The following is a 20,041-nucleotide window of genomic DNA, read 5'->3' on the forward strand; positions in this document are numbered from 1 at the left end:
GAGAATTTATGAAGCGACTGTCATTTTTTTCGTGAGTTTAATTGTAGAGGCTTGGAGTTAAACATGTCAAAAGCGCAGCAGCTAGTTTTGTATGGTTTTTACTAAATACTTGAGTTGATTGCACAAAAACCCTGCTGTTTTGTACGCGTGTCATAAAATATGACAGTTGGTAGTACCTAGTACAAAACTATCAAATTACATACATAAAATCGGGCCTTTCATACACACATTTCTACGATATTCCAAAAAATAATCTTTTTATACATACTTAGTTAAATCTACAATTATTTATGGATTACATTTACCAAAAAACCCTTTTTAATGTAGATTCAGAAACTAAATTAAAATTTTTTGCAATGAAAAAATTATTTCAAATCGATTTTGCAAACAGAATCGATATGAGACTCTAGAGTCTGTCATACTTGTGAGAGAGTTTTTCACTCGCTCATAACTTTAGGCTAAATATGTCTAACCGTAGGCATTTCTGGTAAAACAATATCCAACGTCACGTTTGTCCTGGGCCTAGGGCAACGTTCCGTCCATTGCGTTCCTATTGATAATATCTGGCGCCAGCGGACTTAGCTTTGCGAGCAAATATTATTCGGCCCGATTCCATACAAAACGTATGAATGAAGCGATGTACCCTTTCATCCGTTTACATGCGATAGCGCCTATGTTTGTTTATTTTAACTGTAACCGATTTCGATAAAACCATAGACTTATAACTTGTTATAATAAACGTCAATTTTATTGTCTGTCAAACTCTATACAAAAACACCGGTTATCTATCGTTATAGTCATGGTTATAGGCTGAGCATCACCAGCCTTAGACAAATAAAATATCCAAGGCAGACAAATTCCCCGTTTGCTCCCTAAACATTGGCAAACGTAGAATCACATATCGCCATAAGAGAGAAGAAGAAATTCGCTTAGGCCAGGTATAACAGAAAAGTTAACATCAACAGATAGGTAACCACTAAACATAGTTATTAACCCACGATAAAAAGGGCCTAGAAGTAATTATTGTAAATTTTCATCAAAATCCATCCAGTAATTATTGCGTGGAGGAGTAACAAACGTCCATCCTCGCAAACTTTCACGCTAATAATGTTATAGTATACAATAAAGCGCTAATTTCGTACAATAATTTCACAAATAAACGTTCCGGAAAGATATTTGTTGTGTCCATTGGAACAAATTCCGAACTCTAACGAGGCATGAGATGGCAAATTAAAATAACTCAACACTCGTGATAATAATGATTCTGAAATATTGTCAAAGCAATACTAAGTAATATAATCTATAGCGCTAATCTCAGAAACTATTGGTCCGATTTGAAAAAATATTTTTGTGTTTGATAGCCCATTTATCGAAGAAGGCTTTAGGCTATTTAACATTACCCTAAAGTCAATAGGGGCGGAGCAGTAAAGAAACATGTTACAGAAACGGGAAATATTATTCCAACTATTTCCACGCGTACGCGGGCACAGCTAGATTAAAAAAAAAGTTGCGAAAATACCAATATTATATTTCATAAGTTAATATTGTTTTATTACCTTTATCTGAAAGGAATAATTTTATTAACAGACACTTTGAACATAAGTAAATACTAAATGGTTTGCTATAGTTTTTCCTGTGGATATGAATAGCTATATTTATTGCCCTTTATAAGGGTATAATGTTCGTCTCTAAAGGTACCATTATTCGGCTTTGTTAACGTACTAGTCGTCAAAAATCTAGTCTAGACGTCTGATCGTTTTGTCGATCAATGAATCAACAAGTAATTGGGTAAATTAGGCCAACCGTTAATTAGAGAGGCTGACGGATTTTATTGACCGTCAAAATATAAAAATTCGAGACAATAGCTGTAAGAGAAATCTCACAAATCTGTTAGTATCTGAACGTTATGCTTGATCAACCGAAAATGTGATATCAAAACAGTAGTAATAAAGATAGAAAATAAAAACGGAGTAACACCTAACAAACATTACTGTACTATGAGATCTTACAGTGCGCGTGGATGCACAGGGTGACACATGAACCAATCACAGAGTTCTCTACACAACGCTGTGCGTTCGATTTGCCGTTTCACTTAAGCAAGCATCGTTTGTGAATACGGGCGTAAGGCAGTTCACTGCTGCAAGAACTCTCCTAAAAAGCGCACGCTCCCGCTTTAGGCAGCCACTGCCAGCCAAATTCCTGAGGTCATCGGTCCATCGAGCAAGGTTTGCCGTGAGGTGATGTCCACTCCAAAACCTTTCTCCAACTCTAATTCGTTCTGCCTTGTTCTAAGCATTTCCCTTAATTAAAATACAAGACGGGCAACATGGTAAGCATTGGGGGAGGCCTATGTTCCGCAGTGGACGTCCTATGGCTGAGACAATGATGATGATGATGATGATGAAAATACACGTGTTTTTACTTACTGAAGTCGATCAGAAGCCTCCCATACCCCTGCCGCTGATACGGAGGTAGGGTCAGAATGCAGGACACGTTGTAGTTCAGGAATGAGTTCTTCTCCTGTGTACAAAGAAAATTGGTGATAAATATGGCGTCTGTCATAGACTGCTATCGCCAGGCTATTCTCGAGCGTGTTACAGGAGGGAAAGATATTTATTACATTGACAGGTAGCGTCAGTTTTTCTTTTCAAGTCTTTTGGGTGATTGGGAGTCTTAAGCACGTATTCACAAACATTACTATGAGGTCTCACAGTGCGCGTGGAGGCACAGGGTGACACACGAACCAATCACAGAGCTCTAGTCAATGCTGTGCGTTTGATTTGCTTCACTTAAGCAAGCATCGTTTGTGAATACGGGGGTTGTTACTCTTATTCAAGCCAATGATTGGTCTCAATATTCAAATTCAAGATATGACTGAGCGATAAGTTTCAAGAGACTGAACATTCTTGAGATGTACCTACCTAATAATAAGACTACCTTAATTATAACCTTAGTTAACCTTAGTGTCACTTTATTAGCCGACATCGCTGAAAGACAATGACTTATTGGATTATCTTTGAAGCACGAAATCAAAAGGAATTTTCAATTTGTAGTACCTATAATGTTAATAAGGCGATATTTCAATCATAAGTATAATCTGCCTATTAGATGGCATCATAAAGAACGGACATAATAGAAACGTGCAAAATATGGATTACGGGCAATACACCATAAACAAATAACAGAAAGTATAACGGGTAGCGTTATTTGCCCTCAGATGATTCATATATGGGTACAACAAGAGAGGAATCATAATATTAGTCTCTAATAGCTTAAAAATACGATTTAAAGTCGTATAAGGGGTTTGCCTTGACTGTACAATCACGCAATCCAGAAGGGGGTGGCTAAAAGTATTATTAGTCCGTAGCTCATATGTAGTGCTTTTGTATGCAAATATCGCGACTCATTTGCAAGTTCGAACGCCTATTTTTACATTTTTAATTTGAAATTGTTTGATAGAATCGATGAGTTACTTTAATGAGAATAATAGAGATAAATATTGACGTTAGTTTTAGCAAAACTAATATTATCTTAGTTTTAGCCAAACTAATATTAGTGTAAATTCTGTCAGTTCGTTCGTATATTTGGTAAGCTAACTTTAACAGTCAAACCATTTCAAGACAAGTCAAGACATTTTAGCATAGAGATAGTTTTAACCTTGGACAAGGGCTTGCGAAAATACCAGACTAATTAATTCTCGGAATGTAAAGAAAAACATAAAATATAAATAATACTTGTTTAATTAGCTTGAAACTTAAGTTAGAATCTTGAAAATAAAATAGAGACAAACCAAGTAATATTTATTAAGAAATGTAAAAAGAAACTGAAGTTACATTCAAAATAAAAGATCGTAGACTAGGTTTGGTAACAAATTGCATTAAGGTAGGGCAAGCAATATTTGGGACGTGTATGACTGCCCTGGAAAGGGTCTATGTGTAAACTATTTGTTTAGATTAAATAAACTTCCAAATTCACTTTTTTTAAGTCTCTACGAACATCAATATGATTAAAGCACACTTCAGACAGTCAAAGCGAAGGTGTTAAGGTATAAACGCAATGCAAGTAAAACGGCGCAGTCTGCTTGTCTTAGCTCCTTTTAAACAATCGCAAGACTGATGTCTCTTAGACTCCCCCCATAACTAATACCCATTTTAACGAAACTTTACAACTTAGATGCTCAGGGCTGTCACCTTTAGGTACAAAAATAACTTATAGGTACAAAATATCGAACCTACTTTACAAACGGTTTATTTTGATAATGAGCTTGCTGTTCATAATAATCAAATCCGGGGGAGCAAGCTTGCCTAGAAGATTATCTCTATCCTAGTGACTTGAAGGTTTTAGAGCAAAGAAGATGCAGAGAATTCAAATGCTTGGTAGAATGCATTATAAAAGACTAGCTTTTGCCCGCGGCTTCACTCGCGTGAAATTTAGTATGTTACAGATCGTCATAAATTATAGCCTATATGTTAATCTGGGTTATAAATAGTAATACTGTAAAGTTTCAACAAAATCCGTTCAGTAGTTTTTGCGTGAAAGAGTAACAAACATCCAGACATCCAGACATCATGACATCCAAACTTTCGCATTTATAATATTAGTATAAATTAAGAAAAGAAAAGATTAAGAAGTAGGTCCAAGTCTAAGGAGTCCTTAGAGTATAGTTTAATCTTCGTTAGAAATTCTTGTAATTCAATCATGTTTTAATTCCATACCACCAATAGGCCAACTTTACCCTTACCATGGCCAACCCTATCAATCCTGAAACCCAGACGAACGCAGGCTGCAGACAGACCGAGCATCAGGTCATTGAACTGCAGGGGGAAGTTCCCGAATGCGAGTAATAAACGAGTGACCTTTGGCAAACAGCGGCGGCAAATAAACAAAGCCCTTTGCACTTTTGAGTGGGCTTAATAAGCTGGTCTGGACAGGTTGAAATGTATCTGTGAAGCTATTTTGTAAATACAACTTGGTTATCTATAACTTGTGTTTGAGATTTACAAAACAAATGAATGGATTTATACACCAAAATTGTGTGTAAACTAATTAAATGTTTCTTATGTATCATAATATACTTAATCATTTGAGGGTACGGGTAATCTACCTAGCAAGGCGTTCAATTCCTCTCAGTTTGCACACTATTGATAGCATTCATTATGAACTAAACTATTTTCAGCAAAGCAAGTTTCAAGGAGTCTCAAATTCGCATTTGTATTTGCTTGTTGAGAGATCTCGCCGCGCTCTTCTGAAAAGTTGATTAAATATTCTGTAAGAAATTTTTCTTTCGAAACGTAAATTTCAATAAGAGCGATGAATACAAAAGACAATATGCAGACGAGCTATAAAATCCGATAGTTCCAATCAAACTGAGCAAACGTTAAAATCAGAATCATAGCAGCAGACATCAAAGGAACTATCCAAACGAAATAAAAAGTGCAACAACACTTCATTTCAGGGCCCAAGTGGCGCCCCCGGGGGAGTGACAATTTTCCCATGGCAAACACCGCCAGACGTCTAGACCCCAGACCAGCACACATGCATCCCTATAAATCTCAATTTACCCTGCAATGTGTGCGTGAGGGGCGTTTAGTTCAATTTGAAGCGTAGACTGATTTTCGATCCTTTATTTACTAGCCTGTAGCGCCTTTGACAGAGCTCCTGAATTACATCAAAGGATCCTTTTATTTGGTTGGTACACGTCTCAGATAATGATGTCTGGGACTTGGAATGTCTTTGAATGATATTTTTCACAAATTAGCTTAATTTTAAGCTGGAGTTTTTATTTAGAATATCAACACAAAAGAGAATGTTCTCGAAAGAACACTAAACACTTTTACAGTAGATGCACACTCCATTTTGATTTAATATCACCCCCTCCCTCGGGTAACTTGCTGTTTTAATGAGGTGTCAGCAAAAAGTGCGTCATTGCTTATGGAATGACGTCATTCCAAATGTCAAGCCCTCTATTAATATCTTCAACTATCCTTAAAGGCGTTTATATAAACACCTGCGTCATACACCGGCTAGACTTGTATTAAACGAGATTAAGAGAAGTTTTATTATTGCGTAATAAGGTAAGGGTGATAATGAAAGAGCTTTCAAAATAAAGCCTACTATTCAAATTATACCACGTAGGCGATATGCGTAACAATTTTTACCTGGAATTATTTAAAAATACATGGGTGTAGAGTGTGTTATGGGTTGTACGTGTTAAATGTTACTGAGTGTTATATTTTAACAATGGCTGTGGGTTTTAAATAAGTCTCTATTAATATTTAAACCAAGAAAGTTTGTGAGGATGGATGGGTAGATTTTTTTTACTCTTTCACGCAAAAACTACTGAACGGAGTTTAATAAAACTCTACACTGATATTTAGATACATTTCCAGTTGGCCTTTAAAGTAAAATAGTTTTTTACGACTGTGTAACTTAACTGGTTAGTTAATTTACAGCATGAGGACACACACTCATCCTCACGCAACCGCGACGGTGTGATGTGTCCGGAAAAAAGAAACCCGGACAACATCCAGGGTCGTCGACCTGGACAGACAGACGGTAAATCTCGTCGCGTTGCATGCATATATTTTTATAGTAACCAAAACTCATTATAAAAAGTTTAACCAGTTGCAAACAAAGCCAGCGAGCTTTTTCTTGACTGTTGTTAGCGCAATCATAGACAAAATTGTTTATGTCATGGTATAACCGAGCTAGACTCATGTGATGAACTTTACTAGAAAAATTTTGAGTCAGCTGGGGACGTTTCTTTCGCCATGCATCTACCGACAGAGATTCATCTTAGAAATGTCATGTGCTCATATTAAATGTTTTCTTTTTTCCAACTATAATTTATTGGATGCACTTTTCGTTTCCCAAACTACCCCGCGACACAGGACCCGGAGTCCCGGATGCTTCCGGATCTGGAGGCCATTGACCCGGACAGACGTCTCGCCGGCCAAGTCTGGGAGACCCTTAACTAGGTATACGATTATTTAATGTCTGCGCGCTCCGTCGCAATTCGCGAATCGATTGCATGTTTGAGTTTGAATAATTGAGATGAAACAATTTACAGCACAACAAAGTGTACAATGTAGTTGCAAAATGACTCCTATTGATACGGCATAGGATACATCAGTATTGAGCTTGATGTGCTTGACTCTATGTTACTCGATTTTTCTCGAATCAAATAGTATTTCTAAAAGGTAAACCTTTTTCTTAACCTGACTGACCTATACACCTACTTAGTGTACATTAATGCCTTCTTTTTATCTTGTCCGTTCATTCCAGTCTGCGGCCTACCCCTTTTTCTACTTATCAATTTGACCCAATACATATTCCCGTTTAGTCCTTTTCTCTATTAACAACATAAGTATTAAAGTTTTAAGTTATTTTAAGTCGCGGTCGTGGCGGACGCCACATAACTTTATTGCTATTATAGGATGAGTACAAATTCATTCAATGATTTTATGTAAAAGATCATCAACTTCCAAAGCAATACCTTCTAATGTAGGGCTACTGGTTTCAAAAGAAAGTCTGGTCATGATTTCATTTGATTTGGACGTGTGTAAATAAACAGTTCTACTCTACGAATACTATTTGCTGCAAGTGTTAAGTTCGCGATGTTTTCGCGACACAACACCCGGTCCCGGACGCGTCCGGAAGCAGCGGTCGGTGACCCCGGACAGACGTCTCGCCGGCAGACGCAGCAGACACGCGGACGCGAGGGCGGGCGCGGAACCGTGGGCGGGCGGCAGATGAAAAGGATTTAGTTCCATAAAAGCATTAATAGGTATAGCAAAACTGTAGGTGCGATTTTGGTTGAAAACTGTTATTTAAGGCCCAGAACAGACGGTGAAACGCAACTGCAACGAAACTGCAACTGCTAGTTACTTTTGAGTTGCATCTAAGTTTCTGCCATAGCGACCGTTGAGAGACAACACATGACACGACTAGTTTGAAACTTTCAGTTTCAGTTTCATTCATCAGAATCATCACAAAGTTGCAGTTTCGTTGCAGTTGCGTTTCACCGTCTGTTATGGGCCTTAGAACGATGGAAAGATGTAAAATTGTTAGACAGGTAGGTACTGTTAGTTTTTGGGTTATGTAATCCTGTCTATAATTTGTTTAGATGCGTAATATAGAACTTTTTTTACCTAAAACATAAATGATGGATTCATTTTTTTTAACTCTAAACGAGGAAGCCCTTTAGCCTTATTATAACTTAACTTTGTTTTGCGACATAAGGAATGATACATGTTCATCTTTCCGAGGTTCAAATCTTTATACTGAACACAATTGGTTCAGAATTTTAAGCGTTGGAATGTAACAAACAAGCCGTCAGACAGTACTATAGTTATAATACCATAGTTACAAATTGTCCCTGCCCAAATTAGTACAAAGCCATCGATTACTGAACAGCAGACCCTATGCTATTTTCGACTACCGTCTACGATGCACGGATCGATGCGCCCGCGATGCTTAGACGAATATAAGATATTTAATGCATCCGCGAGATTGAAGCCTTATCGGCATCCCTTAAAACATAGTCTAGACCAGCGGTTCCCAAACTTATTTTGTCTACTGCCCACTTTGAGAATTAATTCTTTTTAGCGCCCCCATTAAATTTTCAAGAGTCAAATGCTCAGTCGGTGTCTAAGAGACCTCCTAAGTAGATGAAATTACAAATGGCCTACACAATGCCCCAATTTTTTTCCGGGGTCTCTTACCGCCCCCCTTTAAGCCTGCAGCGCCCACAAGGGGGCGTTATCGCCCACTTTGGGAAAGACTGGTCTAGACGCTACTGATAGCGAGATCGAAGCGAAGGTAATCAACCAACTTTGTGATGAGCTGTCGAAACGCTTTTAGTTGAAAGATTTGGATGGACTGTCAAAAATTTAATTAAATTATCAGTCAAATTCACGAAGCAGATCTTGAGACAGAGCTTCATATCGAATGGACGGTATTCTTAGTTCGAATGATTAGGCCCTACAACTGTATGTATAACATTTTTATACAGTAAGTAGTGACCCGCCCCGGATTCGCACGGGTGCTAAGTATACATATAAACCTTCCTCTTAAATCACTCTAAGGCCCAGAACAGACGGTGAAACGCAACTGCAACGAAACTGCAACTTTCTGATGATTCTTATGAATGAAACTGAAAGATTCAAATTGGTCGTCATGTGTGGTCTCTCAACGGACGCTATGGCAGAAACTTAGATGCAACTCAAAAGTAACTAGCAGTTGCAGTTTCGTTGCAGTTGCGTTTCACCGTCTGTTCTGGGCCTAAGATATATATTTAAAAAAACCGCATCAAAACACATTGCGTAGTTTTAAAGATCTAAGTATACTTAAGGACAGATACCGGAAACCGTCTTTGTTTTAAACTATGTAGTGATTTTGTTACTGGAATAAAACATCAAGAATTGAAAGCTTCCTAAATGTAAATTCATTCAACTAGTTCCATTTCCCACACTGAATGTGCTTTATCAATTCGTCGAGCTTAATGGCAAAGCTTTAAAAGCGCGCCGCAGCGGAAGTAGGTTCGCGTTCAAAGTGAAGGCCCTCGAGTCTACGCCGTAGTAGAGGCTACGCGCTACGTACTACAGCGGTCGTAACGCCGTAGCGAGTATGGTGTTGAGTTCCATGGAGGTTCTATTGAGCTTTGGAAAAACCATTTTGTAGAATGCAGAAGTAACTTTTATTTACAGGTGTTATTTTATTTTAAGTCTGTACAGATGATTATGGTAAAAATAAGTAAAGTATCAGTAAATCAAGCATGTAATCAATTAAATTAACTTTATCAAGTAATGTTTTTTTACCTATTATACCTAAGTTTAGCCATCGTTCATAGCTCATCAGAGAACTACCACGTGATCGCAGGAATATAAAACCACTATTTAAAAAACGTGTACGGATCCCTAAATGAAAATAAAATAGTGAGAATAGAAACTGTGTTAGTGAATGCCTTTTGCAAAGTATCGACCCAAGGGCCCTCGAGTCTACTACGGCTTACACGTAGCCATGACGTTGCTACGAGCTACGTGCTATGGTGTGCTCGTTACGCCGTAGTAAGCAGCTATGGTCTGACATTTACGCCCGTATTCACAAACATTACTATGAGGTCTCACAGTGCGCGTGACATACGAACTAATTTGTCGGCCGTTTGGTGTAGTGGTTCAGAACGGACTACTATGCCGAGAGGTCCCGGGTTCGATTTCCGGTCGGGCAGAAATTGAAATGATGAATTTTAATTTCTGTGACGGGTCTGGGTGTTTTCTATGTATAATATGTATGTAATTACAAAAAAAAAGTATTTAAATATGTTTATATCCGTTGTCTAGTACCCATAGTACAAACTTTGCTTAGTTTGGGACTTAGCGGCGCAGTGTAAAAAAAACAGAGCTCTATTCAACGCTGTGCGTTCGATTTGCTGCTTTACTTAAGCAAGCATCGTTTGTGAACACAGGCGTTAGGCCCGATTCGACCAAACTTTTATCCGAGAATAACTCCTGGTATAACTGGCACATTGACAGTTTCAGTATGGGAAATTATGTCAAAATGATTTATTCTGAGATTATTATTTACTCTTGTTTGGTCGAATCCACCCTTAGCTGTATGAAGATGAGGAAAATGTAGGAATTCTAATACGAATTTGTATTCGAACGCTTCAAAAATATGCTATATTTTCAGCAATGTGAGACTAGATATTTGGTTTATTTAAAAGTTTGATATTGTCTCATAAATTACATGATTAAATGAAGGTCAATTTTTATTATTCTGCTTTCATAGCGTATACTTAATGAAGAAATATAGCTTATTTTAGACCGCCGACGGCTTACTAGTTCACTTTTATTGCCAGTAGAGTTTTTTGGGAGAATTTATTTTGATGGAAAAACCTAAATTAGCTCACGTTCCAACAATATTTTTGCTATAATGACTTTTTCACTCTATAATGAAAAATAAAAGCTTGTAATAAAGGAAAAATATTAATTGTTTCGATTAACGAATATAGTCTATACCAATATTATAAATGCGAAAGTAACTCTGTCTGTCTGTCTTGCTTTCACGCCTAAACCACTGAACCGATTTTGATGAGATAGTTTGAATCCCGGGAAAGGACATAGGCCGGTTTTTGAAACAGAGTCGCGCGCGATATAGTTTTTCTGTGACAGACAAAATACCATGCGGCCGAAGCCGCGGGCGGAAAGCTAGTGTATAATAAATGAGACTAACAATTTGGGGAGTGCTAAGAAGAACCGCTGTAACAAACTCTGACGCCACGGTAAAAAATAAATAATAACTACCTAACAGTCATATAATTACTACTACATTGTACTAAATAAAAGCTCATTTTAGCCAACCTGCAAACACGGGTAAGTGATACACCGTAAGCCCAGTCGCATAATAATTATTACCATGCTGTACCAAATGTAAAGCTAATTTTAGCCAACCTGCAGACACGGGTAAGTGATACACCACAAGCCATTTTGGCACGGCCAAGCCAACTCCACAATAAGCTGAACGTTGGAATAATTGATATCCACACAAGTTCGCAGATTCAATTGCAGTGTTAGCTAACCACGTTTCGTCGCAAGTGTAAATTGTATGCTTGGTTAGGTTTATTAGATTAGCCAAGTAGACTTCATCAAGGTAGGTAGATGATGTTGTTATGAATGCGAAAGTAGATATCTGTTTTTGTATGGTTTTTACAAAACTAAAGTGATGAACCAACTATATTAGTGATTTTGGTGTCGAGATAGGTCGGATTAGAAGGAAAGTCTATAAGATATACCTATTATCTGTACTAATATCATAAAGAAAGATTTGATTGTTTGTATTGAATAGGCTTCGACACTACTGGATCGATTGGAAAAAATCTTTCACCATTTGAATCCATATAAGCTACATAATGTTTTGAATGCATTGACTCAATAATTAGATTCACATTTTGTACACACACACTATATTTTAAAACTGATGATGGATTCAACATCGAAATTGCTTTCATAAAAAAATCGTATTAAAACTTAGGTAAAACTGTGGACTCAATAATTCAACTTTTCGAGAAAACCAGATTACATGGGCTTGGGAGTGTATTAAAACCTCGGGTGCAGACGAGCGCGTAATCGAAATGGCAATAACAAATCACCCTAGTACAGTCGCAATTAAAATTGGATTTTATTTCATAACTATAAAAACATAATTAACCATGGGTTAGAGTTTGAAAAAGATGATTGGAATAGATAAATAACTCAATATAACTACCTACGAGTAATGTTTCAAGGAGCAAACAGGACCCATATACGGGTCATTAAAAGGGCACTTAAGAGTCATTTTAAAAGGATATTTTGGTTAGGATACTTATAAGGGTGTACTAATTGATCATAGAACTGGATATACAGTTACAGACTCTTTTTTTTAATAACAATGTAACTAAACAGTGACATTTTATGTGGCTGATACGTGATATTTTGCTTTTGTCTGATCTAGTATTTAATTCTTCTCCGCACTGGCCTATTTTTTGTCCCGAAGCAGTAGTAATGTTAATACTGAGACGTGTACAAGTGCTTTTTGCAGAAATAAAATTAATTTTATGGCTTTTATCAAGCCATGCACTGTTGTCGTTGACTGTACCTGTGTGCACTATGACTTTGTTGTCTCGCACACTCCCTGAAACGGGAGCCGTATAAAGAAACGCAATTTCCAAGCCAGCCATGACTTAATTAAGATTTGTATCAACCCTGGTTCATTTTTAACGAGTAGGTAATTAATCAACAACATTATTTTAAAAAGAATGCTTCCTAAACTAACTTTAGTTTATATTGTTTAAAATTGATTCATGTACCTTTTAAAGGTTTGCTAACTCCGTAGGTACCTACTAGATCGCCGAGGCGTGTCTTTACCTTGGTATTAGAAAAGTCGTAAAACAAATGAAATAATTTTAATTAATTTTAATTCATTCATCATTAAAGGTGGAATAATTTGGTTATAATTAGTGTAAACCACGTGTCGTAAAATGTAGTGGAAGTCATTCATCAAAGCTCAATGGACTAAAGAACTTTAGAAGAAAGCCATTCATAATTAAAAAAATCTTCATCGATCAATAATATCAAGAAATAGAGAAATTAATATTCTTTGTTTGTACGTATTCTTTTATGCAGTCAGATAAAAGGTTTACTCGTAGCTGATACGTCTGAGAATTATTTACTATCAAACCTATCTAAATACAAAGACTGGCATTAAAATTCAATAGATCCTATCGGTGCAATGCAAAGACTAAGCTCAAGTCTAAAAGCCTGAATCCAACTTTGAAACAATACCAACTAATGGACTAATGCTGTTATTTCGAGCGTCTTCAGAAATTCCATTAAATATTTTGGAAAAATTGAACTCCAGACGTAGGTCGTGGAGGTGGGGGGTGAGGAGGGAAAGGGGTGGGTGTCGGCGGGGTTATTGACCCCTCAGCTGACGCGCCCCCTGAATGGGAGTACACCGCCGTAAGTTGTAGCGTAACGAGTAAGCGACGGCTTTTGCAAATTTTAAGGTTGGGCATGGGGTTTTACCGTAATAGGGGTTGTTAATGAATGGTTTAGGATTGATTTTTAAGGTAGCAAGTATGAATTGTAAATGAATTAAATGATGATGGAATGGGTTGTTATGATCGACTAACTAATTGTTGCACAACACAAAACTGACGAATCAAAAAATATTAAGTCAACTCAGGGAGAGGACAGAATTTAAATTTGAAAATACCTATCATGGGAAGATTAATTCATTAATTTATTATTCTTTTGACAAGGCCTAATTGACTGGGGGAAAAAATTGTTCTTGGAGTTTTTTACTTAGCTTAATCTGTAATGAGATTTCAGAAACCCGACAGGTACCTAAGTTTATAATGTTTTTTTTTTTGGGAAGGACTGTCCCGCAAGTGTATTTTATCTATGGTCCAGCTTAAATGTAATTGTCACCAACTGTCAGGCGAATTATAGGTAAAACACAGACTACTAGTTTGTAAAACAAATAGGTACTTAAAATGTCTGTTGATAAAAATATTCCACGCCCTGTCGGGATGTGATTCAGCCACGTGAGAGGCGTTTGGCCGGGAATAAAGCATAACGTGAAGCGTAAAACACATTACACAATGGATTTTTACACAGCCTCCGTATATCATAGCAAAATAAAATATTAAAGTGTCAAAGGATGATGGGCACAAATGTATGGAAAGTGGTACCCGCTCCAATAGCCATAACCAATATATATTTTAAAAGGCCTTTAGATGTAGGAAAATGTCTGCTATGGGGCCAGTTCTAATTCACGTTTTGAAAGCAGTAATTCCACTAAGTATTATAATGAAAGTATAACACAATCATCCATGTATACGAGTATGTATTATGACTACAATCTATTAATATAACTAAAAGAAGCATTGAAAAGGAAAGGATTATACCTACGATGAACTACCCAAGCTATTAGCCCTTTATTCGCTTTCATCATCATCATCATGATCATTTTAGCCATAGGACGTCCAGTTGAACATAGGCCTCCCCCAATGATTTCCACAATGGCCGGTTGGTGGCGGCCTGCATCTAGCGCCTTCCCGCTACCTTTATGAGGTCGTCGGTCCATCTTGTGGGTGGACTTATTGGGTCTTGTGGGTTTATTCGCTTTAGCAACCCATAATAAAACCCTTAACAAGTAATAAAAGTTTAACCCCTTTATTAATAAAAGTTACACCCTAGTTGAACTCTGGCTTAAATTGTCATTTGGTATGGAAATGTCATTTTAATCCAAGGTTCTTCCTAGGTGTAACTTTTTATTAATAAGGGGGTAGTACTACTTTAAATAAAAATATTTATTTCACAATTATTATCCCCATCAATAATTATAGAGTTAAGGAAGCATGCTGGATCAGTAAACCCTTCCTGCCTGGCATAACCTAAGTACCATACGATGGACACGTATGATACTTCTTCTTCTTCTTCCTCGGTCCCTCACTGATGAGGATCGCGACCACAGATAGTGTTCCTCCACAGACTGCGGTCATAAGCTGTGTGGACCGCACGATACAAACTCCCGCCCACCGTTTGCCTCACCGCGTCCGACCATCTCATCGGTGCCCTGCCCCGAGCGCGTCTGCCTTCCATACTGTATGATACTTAGGTTACACAAAAAGTATCTTTATCTTCGAACGCAACCAGATCTGAGGCTGGTGGCCATAGTAAATGTTGTTCGTCTTGGTAAGACCTTTCAAATGACACTACAAACATAACTATTGGAGCCGGGTACCATTCTGCTAAAAGTATGTATATCTTCGTACACAACCAGATCTGAGGCTGGTGGTCATAGTAAAAGTTGTTCATCTTGGTAAGACCTTTCAAATGATACTAGACACATATCTATTGGAGCCGGGTACCATTTTGCCCATTGTCCTTTGTTTTATAGATTCGTAACGATTTATATGTGTTAGGGAATATCCGGAAAAACTGCAGTTTAGCAAGTGAACGCCAATATAGCGCCACCTAGCGTTGCATTGTGACGATATGTAGCATCTGGTGCGTTGCTTTATGGGTTTGCCAATTCAGAACCTCTGAATTTATAACTGTCAAACAAGTGAGAGCGACGGAACATGGAGGGCGTTACCACAAAAAAGTTACACACGCTTTGACACCTAAAGCCCGGTCTCTGAGCACGTAGAATTTTGTCCAATGACCCCAAGCTACCCAACCTTATCGCTCGCGCGTAATTATGTTGCTGTTGCGCTCGCACACTAACTGCGGGCGCACAGTCGCGACAGCAATATAATAACGCGTAATAGTTTAAATTGACAATCTATGGTTTGGAATGGATTTAAGCCATTCATCATTACACGTACCTAGGGTTGACGTTTTTATGTCATCCGCATTGATCTAATAAGGAGCTTCAGGGTTGCCAGTTACTGTAAAGTATCCTAAGACGTGCGATCCCTCGAAGGTGGAAGAGGAAAGGCTCCACGTCGTAGTATAGCGCCTTGTGGTCGATAAAGAAATAGCCTAGGAGCAAGACTACTGGCGTAAGGGTTGCCAGTGTTGCCACTGATCTTGCGTAAAAGAGAAATTGCTTCAGGGTTGCCACACTAGTCACTGACCTTGCTAAAGTATCCAACGACGTGCGATCCCTCGTCATCAGCATTGGTCATCACGTAGAAGAGGAACGGCTCCACGTCGTAGTATAATGTCTTGTGGTCGAGAAAGAACTTCGCCAGAAAGTAGAGCTACTGACTTCAGGGTTGACACTGACCTTGTGTAAAAGAGAATTGCTTCAGAGTTGCCACACTAGTCACTGACCTTGCTAAAGTATCCGACGACGTGCGATCCCTCATCATAGGCATTCGTCATCACGTAGAAGAGGAATAGCTCCCAGTCGGAGTACAGTATTTCGCAGTTTTAAGAATTAACTTGCCTAGAAAACGAGCTACTGGCTTCAGGATTCCCACTGACCTTGCTAAAGTATCCGACGACGTGCGATCCCTCGTCATCCGCATTGGTCATCACGTAGAAGAGGAACGGCTCCACGTCATAGTATAATGTCTTGTGGTCAAGAAAGAACTTGGCCAGAAGGCAGCGCCACTGACTTCAGGGTTGACACTGATCTTGTGTAAAAGAGAAATTGCTTCAGGGTTGCCACACTAGTCACTGACCTTGCTAAAGTATCCAACGACGTGCGATCCCTCGTCATCAGCATTGGTCATCACGTAGAAGAGGAACGGTTCCACGTCATAGTATAATGTCTTGTGGTCGAGAAAGAACTTGGCCAGAAGGCAGCGCCACTGACTTCAGGGTTGACACTGATCTTGTGTAAAAGAGAAATTGCTTCAGGGTTGCCACACTAGTCACTGACCTTGCTAAAGTATCCAACGACGTGCGATCCCTCGTCATCAGCATTGGTCATTACGTAGAAGAGAAAAGGTTCCACGTCATAGTATAATGTCTTGTGGTCGAGAAAGAACTTGGCCAGAAGGCAGAGCTGCTGGCAGTACTGTTTGTGCTTGCGGCCGTCGACTTGCCACACGCTCAGCTCGTCTTTCCTGTACACCTGTGGGCAAATTATATTGATTGTTTTATCATCTCAAACTATTGTAAAGCACACATTTCTCAAAGTAACTTTTTAATGTAGTTGACATTATGTAATTTTAATATTTTTATTTTATTATTTTTGAATTGACATTAATGTAATTATTGACCCTGAGTTGTCTGACATTAGTTATTATAAAATGTGAATTACATTTTGTTAATGAATGTAAATGACAATTACAGTAATCATTTTGCATTTTTAAAGGTGGAAGATGGAGATACCTACTTGAAAAATTGTAAAACCTACTGATGTAAACCCATTTTCGCAAAATATATGATTTGATTTGATAACATTGCGCGCGGTTTCCCGCCGTGCGCTGACCATCGATATTGTTATCTCTCTCACTCAATTTTTACGCGGTGCGTGTCATTATAAAATTGATATTTAAATAATTTTTTGTGTAAAAGCATTTTATTCCTTTTTTTAACTGAAAAAATCGATTGCCTGATGATGAAATGGAACGACTTTCATTTCCTGTGTGTATGTTTTTGTAAAAAGATGTAAAAAATATGTTTGATCCTTTGTATTGCTCAAGCTTTTCCTTGTTTGGGTGGTGCTGTGTATAATGTCCAATATTATTTATCTATCATAGCTTGCAAGAGCTGCTGCGCGCCGTTAGCAGTTTATTGGTGCGTCAGCCCTAGTCTGCACCTTACGTAGATATAATAAGGGCGATATTTGCATGCGAGTGGCGGAGGTGTGGTGGTTGAGGCTCGCAAGCTATACTGGACCTTGTACGGGTGTGATAGGGGCGATGTTTGCTTACCTCATCGCCGGGGTACACAACTTGGCCTTGTGCCGGAGGTGAAGTGATGCGTCAGCGCAAGTCTGCACCTTATGTAGAGGTAATAAGAGTGACATTTGCATGCGAGTAGCGGAGGTGTGATGATTGAGCCTCGCAAGCTAGACAGTCTTATTCAGGTGTGATAGGGGCGATGTTGGCTTACGTAGAAGTGGTGCGTCAGCGCTAGTCTGCACCTTACGTAAAAGTAATAAGAGCGATATTTGCATGCGAGTGGCGGAGGTGTGATGGTTGAGGCTCGCAAGCTAGACAGCCTTATTCAGGTGTGATAGGGGCGATGTTGGCTTACGTAGAAGTGGTGCGTCAGCGCTAGTCTGCACCTTATGTAGAGGCAATAAGAGTGATATTTGCAGGCGAGTGGCGGAGGTGTGAACGCGTGCGTGAGTCAATGTTCGCTCGTATGTGAGGCCTTGTCGAATAGTATTCTGTAGGTGGGCCATCGTGCGTGTTTTGTTTTCGATGTAAACTCGCGGAGATGAACAGGCCTGGTGATAGGGGCGATGTTGGCTTACGTAGAAGTGGTGCGTCAGCGCTAGTCTGCACCTTATGTCGAGGTAAGAAGAGTGATATTTGCATGCAAGTGTGTTACCTCGTCGCCGGGCGGGTGGCGCCACACGCACTTGGCCTTGTGCTGGCGGTGAAGTGGTGTGTCAGCGCTAGTCTGCACCTTATGTAGAGGTAATAAGAGTGATATTGTGTTACCTCGTCGCCGGGCGGGTGGCGCCACACGCACTTGGCCTTGTGCTGGCGGTGAAGTGGTGTGTCAGCGCTAGTCTGCACCTTATGTAGAGGTAATAAGAGTGATAGTGTGTTACCTCGTCGCCGGGCGGGTGGCGCCACACGCACTTGGCCTTGTGCTGGCGGTGAAGTGGTGTGTCAGCGCTAGTCTGCACCTTATGTAGAGGTAGTAAGAGTGATATTGTGTTACCTCGTCGCCGGGCGGGATGGGCCACAACTAGGCCTTGTGCCGGAGGTGAAGTGGGGCGTCAGCGCTAGTCTGCACCTTATGTGGACGTAATAAGAGCGATATTTGCATGCAGGTGTGGTGGTTGAGGCTCGCAAGCTATACTGGACCTTGTGCGGGTGTGATAGGGCCAACGTTGGCTTACCTCGTCGCCGGGCGGGTGGCGCCACACGCACTTGGCCTTGTGTCGCTGGGCGCCGGTAGCGGAGGTGTGGTGGTTGAGGCTCGCAAGCCAGACTAGACCTTATTCAGGTGTGATATGGGCGATTATAGCGTACCGCGTCGCCGGGGTACACAACATGGTCTTTGCCGAAGGTGAAGTAAAGCGCTAGTCTGCACCTTATGTGGACGTAATAAGAGCGATATTTGCATGCGAGTATATGCTTACTTCGTCGCCGGGCGGGTGGCGCCACACGCACTTGGCCGGTAGCGGAGGTGTGATGGTTAAGGCTCGCAAGCTATACTGTAGCCTTATTCACGTAACAAAACTTCAACGGCAACAAAACACTGAGTTGCGATCCTATCGAGTAATCGTTCCATCGAAAATGACCCTTGTGAACACGAGTTTAGAACTGTATTTCAATGGGACTACTTCTGAACGTCAGCAAGATCTTGACTGTTAAAATTATGCCACTGGACCTTGTGCAGGTGTGATAGGGGCAGGGTTGCATGATTTAAATCAAGTTGATTTAAATCACGATTTATATTGCATGATTTTTTAAATAAATATCACTGATTTAAATCAACGGCCGAAAATGGAATTAATGAAAGGCTGGGAGTTTATATTAATCAACTGTAATGTTCGAAAACAATGTTAATAATAGGTGTTCATGTATGAAATTGATGTTTTGAATAGAGAATCAGAAAAAAATATTTTTTCCGTACAAACATGTTTGCGATTTTATGGATAACCACACAATTTATTTTTTTTGGTGGTGTTGCCAGCTCTATACATCAATTCTACGTAAATAAAAATGTTTTCCGTAAGAAAAACTAAAGAAATGATCGCAAAACGTAATAAAAATCGAAAAAATCAAATAAATTAAAAAAAAATGTGTTATTTTTAAAAATCTGATTTTTTTGATTAAAATAAATAAATCATGATTTTTTGGATCCCTGGATAGGGGCGATGTTTGCTTACCTCGTCGCCGGGCGGGTGGCGCCAC

General features: G+C 39.2%; 1 protein-coding gene across 1 annotated transcript in view; it reads right to left on the reverse strand.

The window, feature by feature from the left end:
* LOC135072837 (histone acetyltransferase KAT7) overlaps window positions 1–20,041 on the reverse strand; it is a 38,071-nt gene that overhangs the window by 3,192 nt on the left and 14,838 nt on the right. The window contains exons 14-15 of the mRNA XM_063966877.1: window positions 16,876–17,070; window positions 2,427–2,520 (exon numbers count right to left, since the gene is read on the reverse strand). Of these exons, the coding sequence (XP_063822947.1) occupies window positions 2,427–2,520; window positions 16,876–17,070 (289 nt within the window). The remainder of the gene's footprint in view (window positions 1–2,426; window positions 2,521–16,875; window positions 17,071–20,041) is intronic.

Source organism: Ostrinia nubilalis, chromosome 6 (assembly GCF_963855985.1).
Source record: "Ostrinia nubilalis chromosome 6, ilOstNubi1.1, whole genome shotgun sequence".
Lineage (NCBI taxonomy): Eukaryota > Metazoa > Arthropoda > Insecta > Lepidoptera > Crambidae > Ostrinia > Ostrinia nubilalis.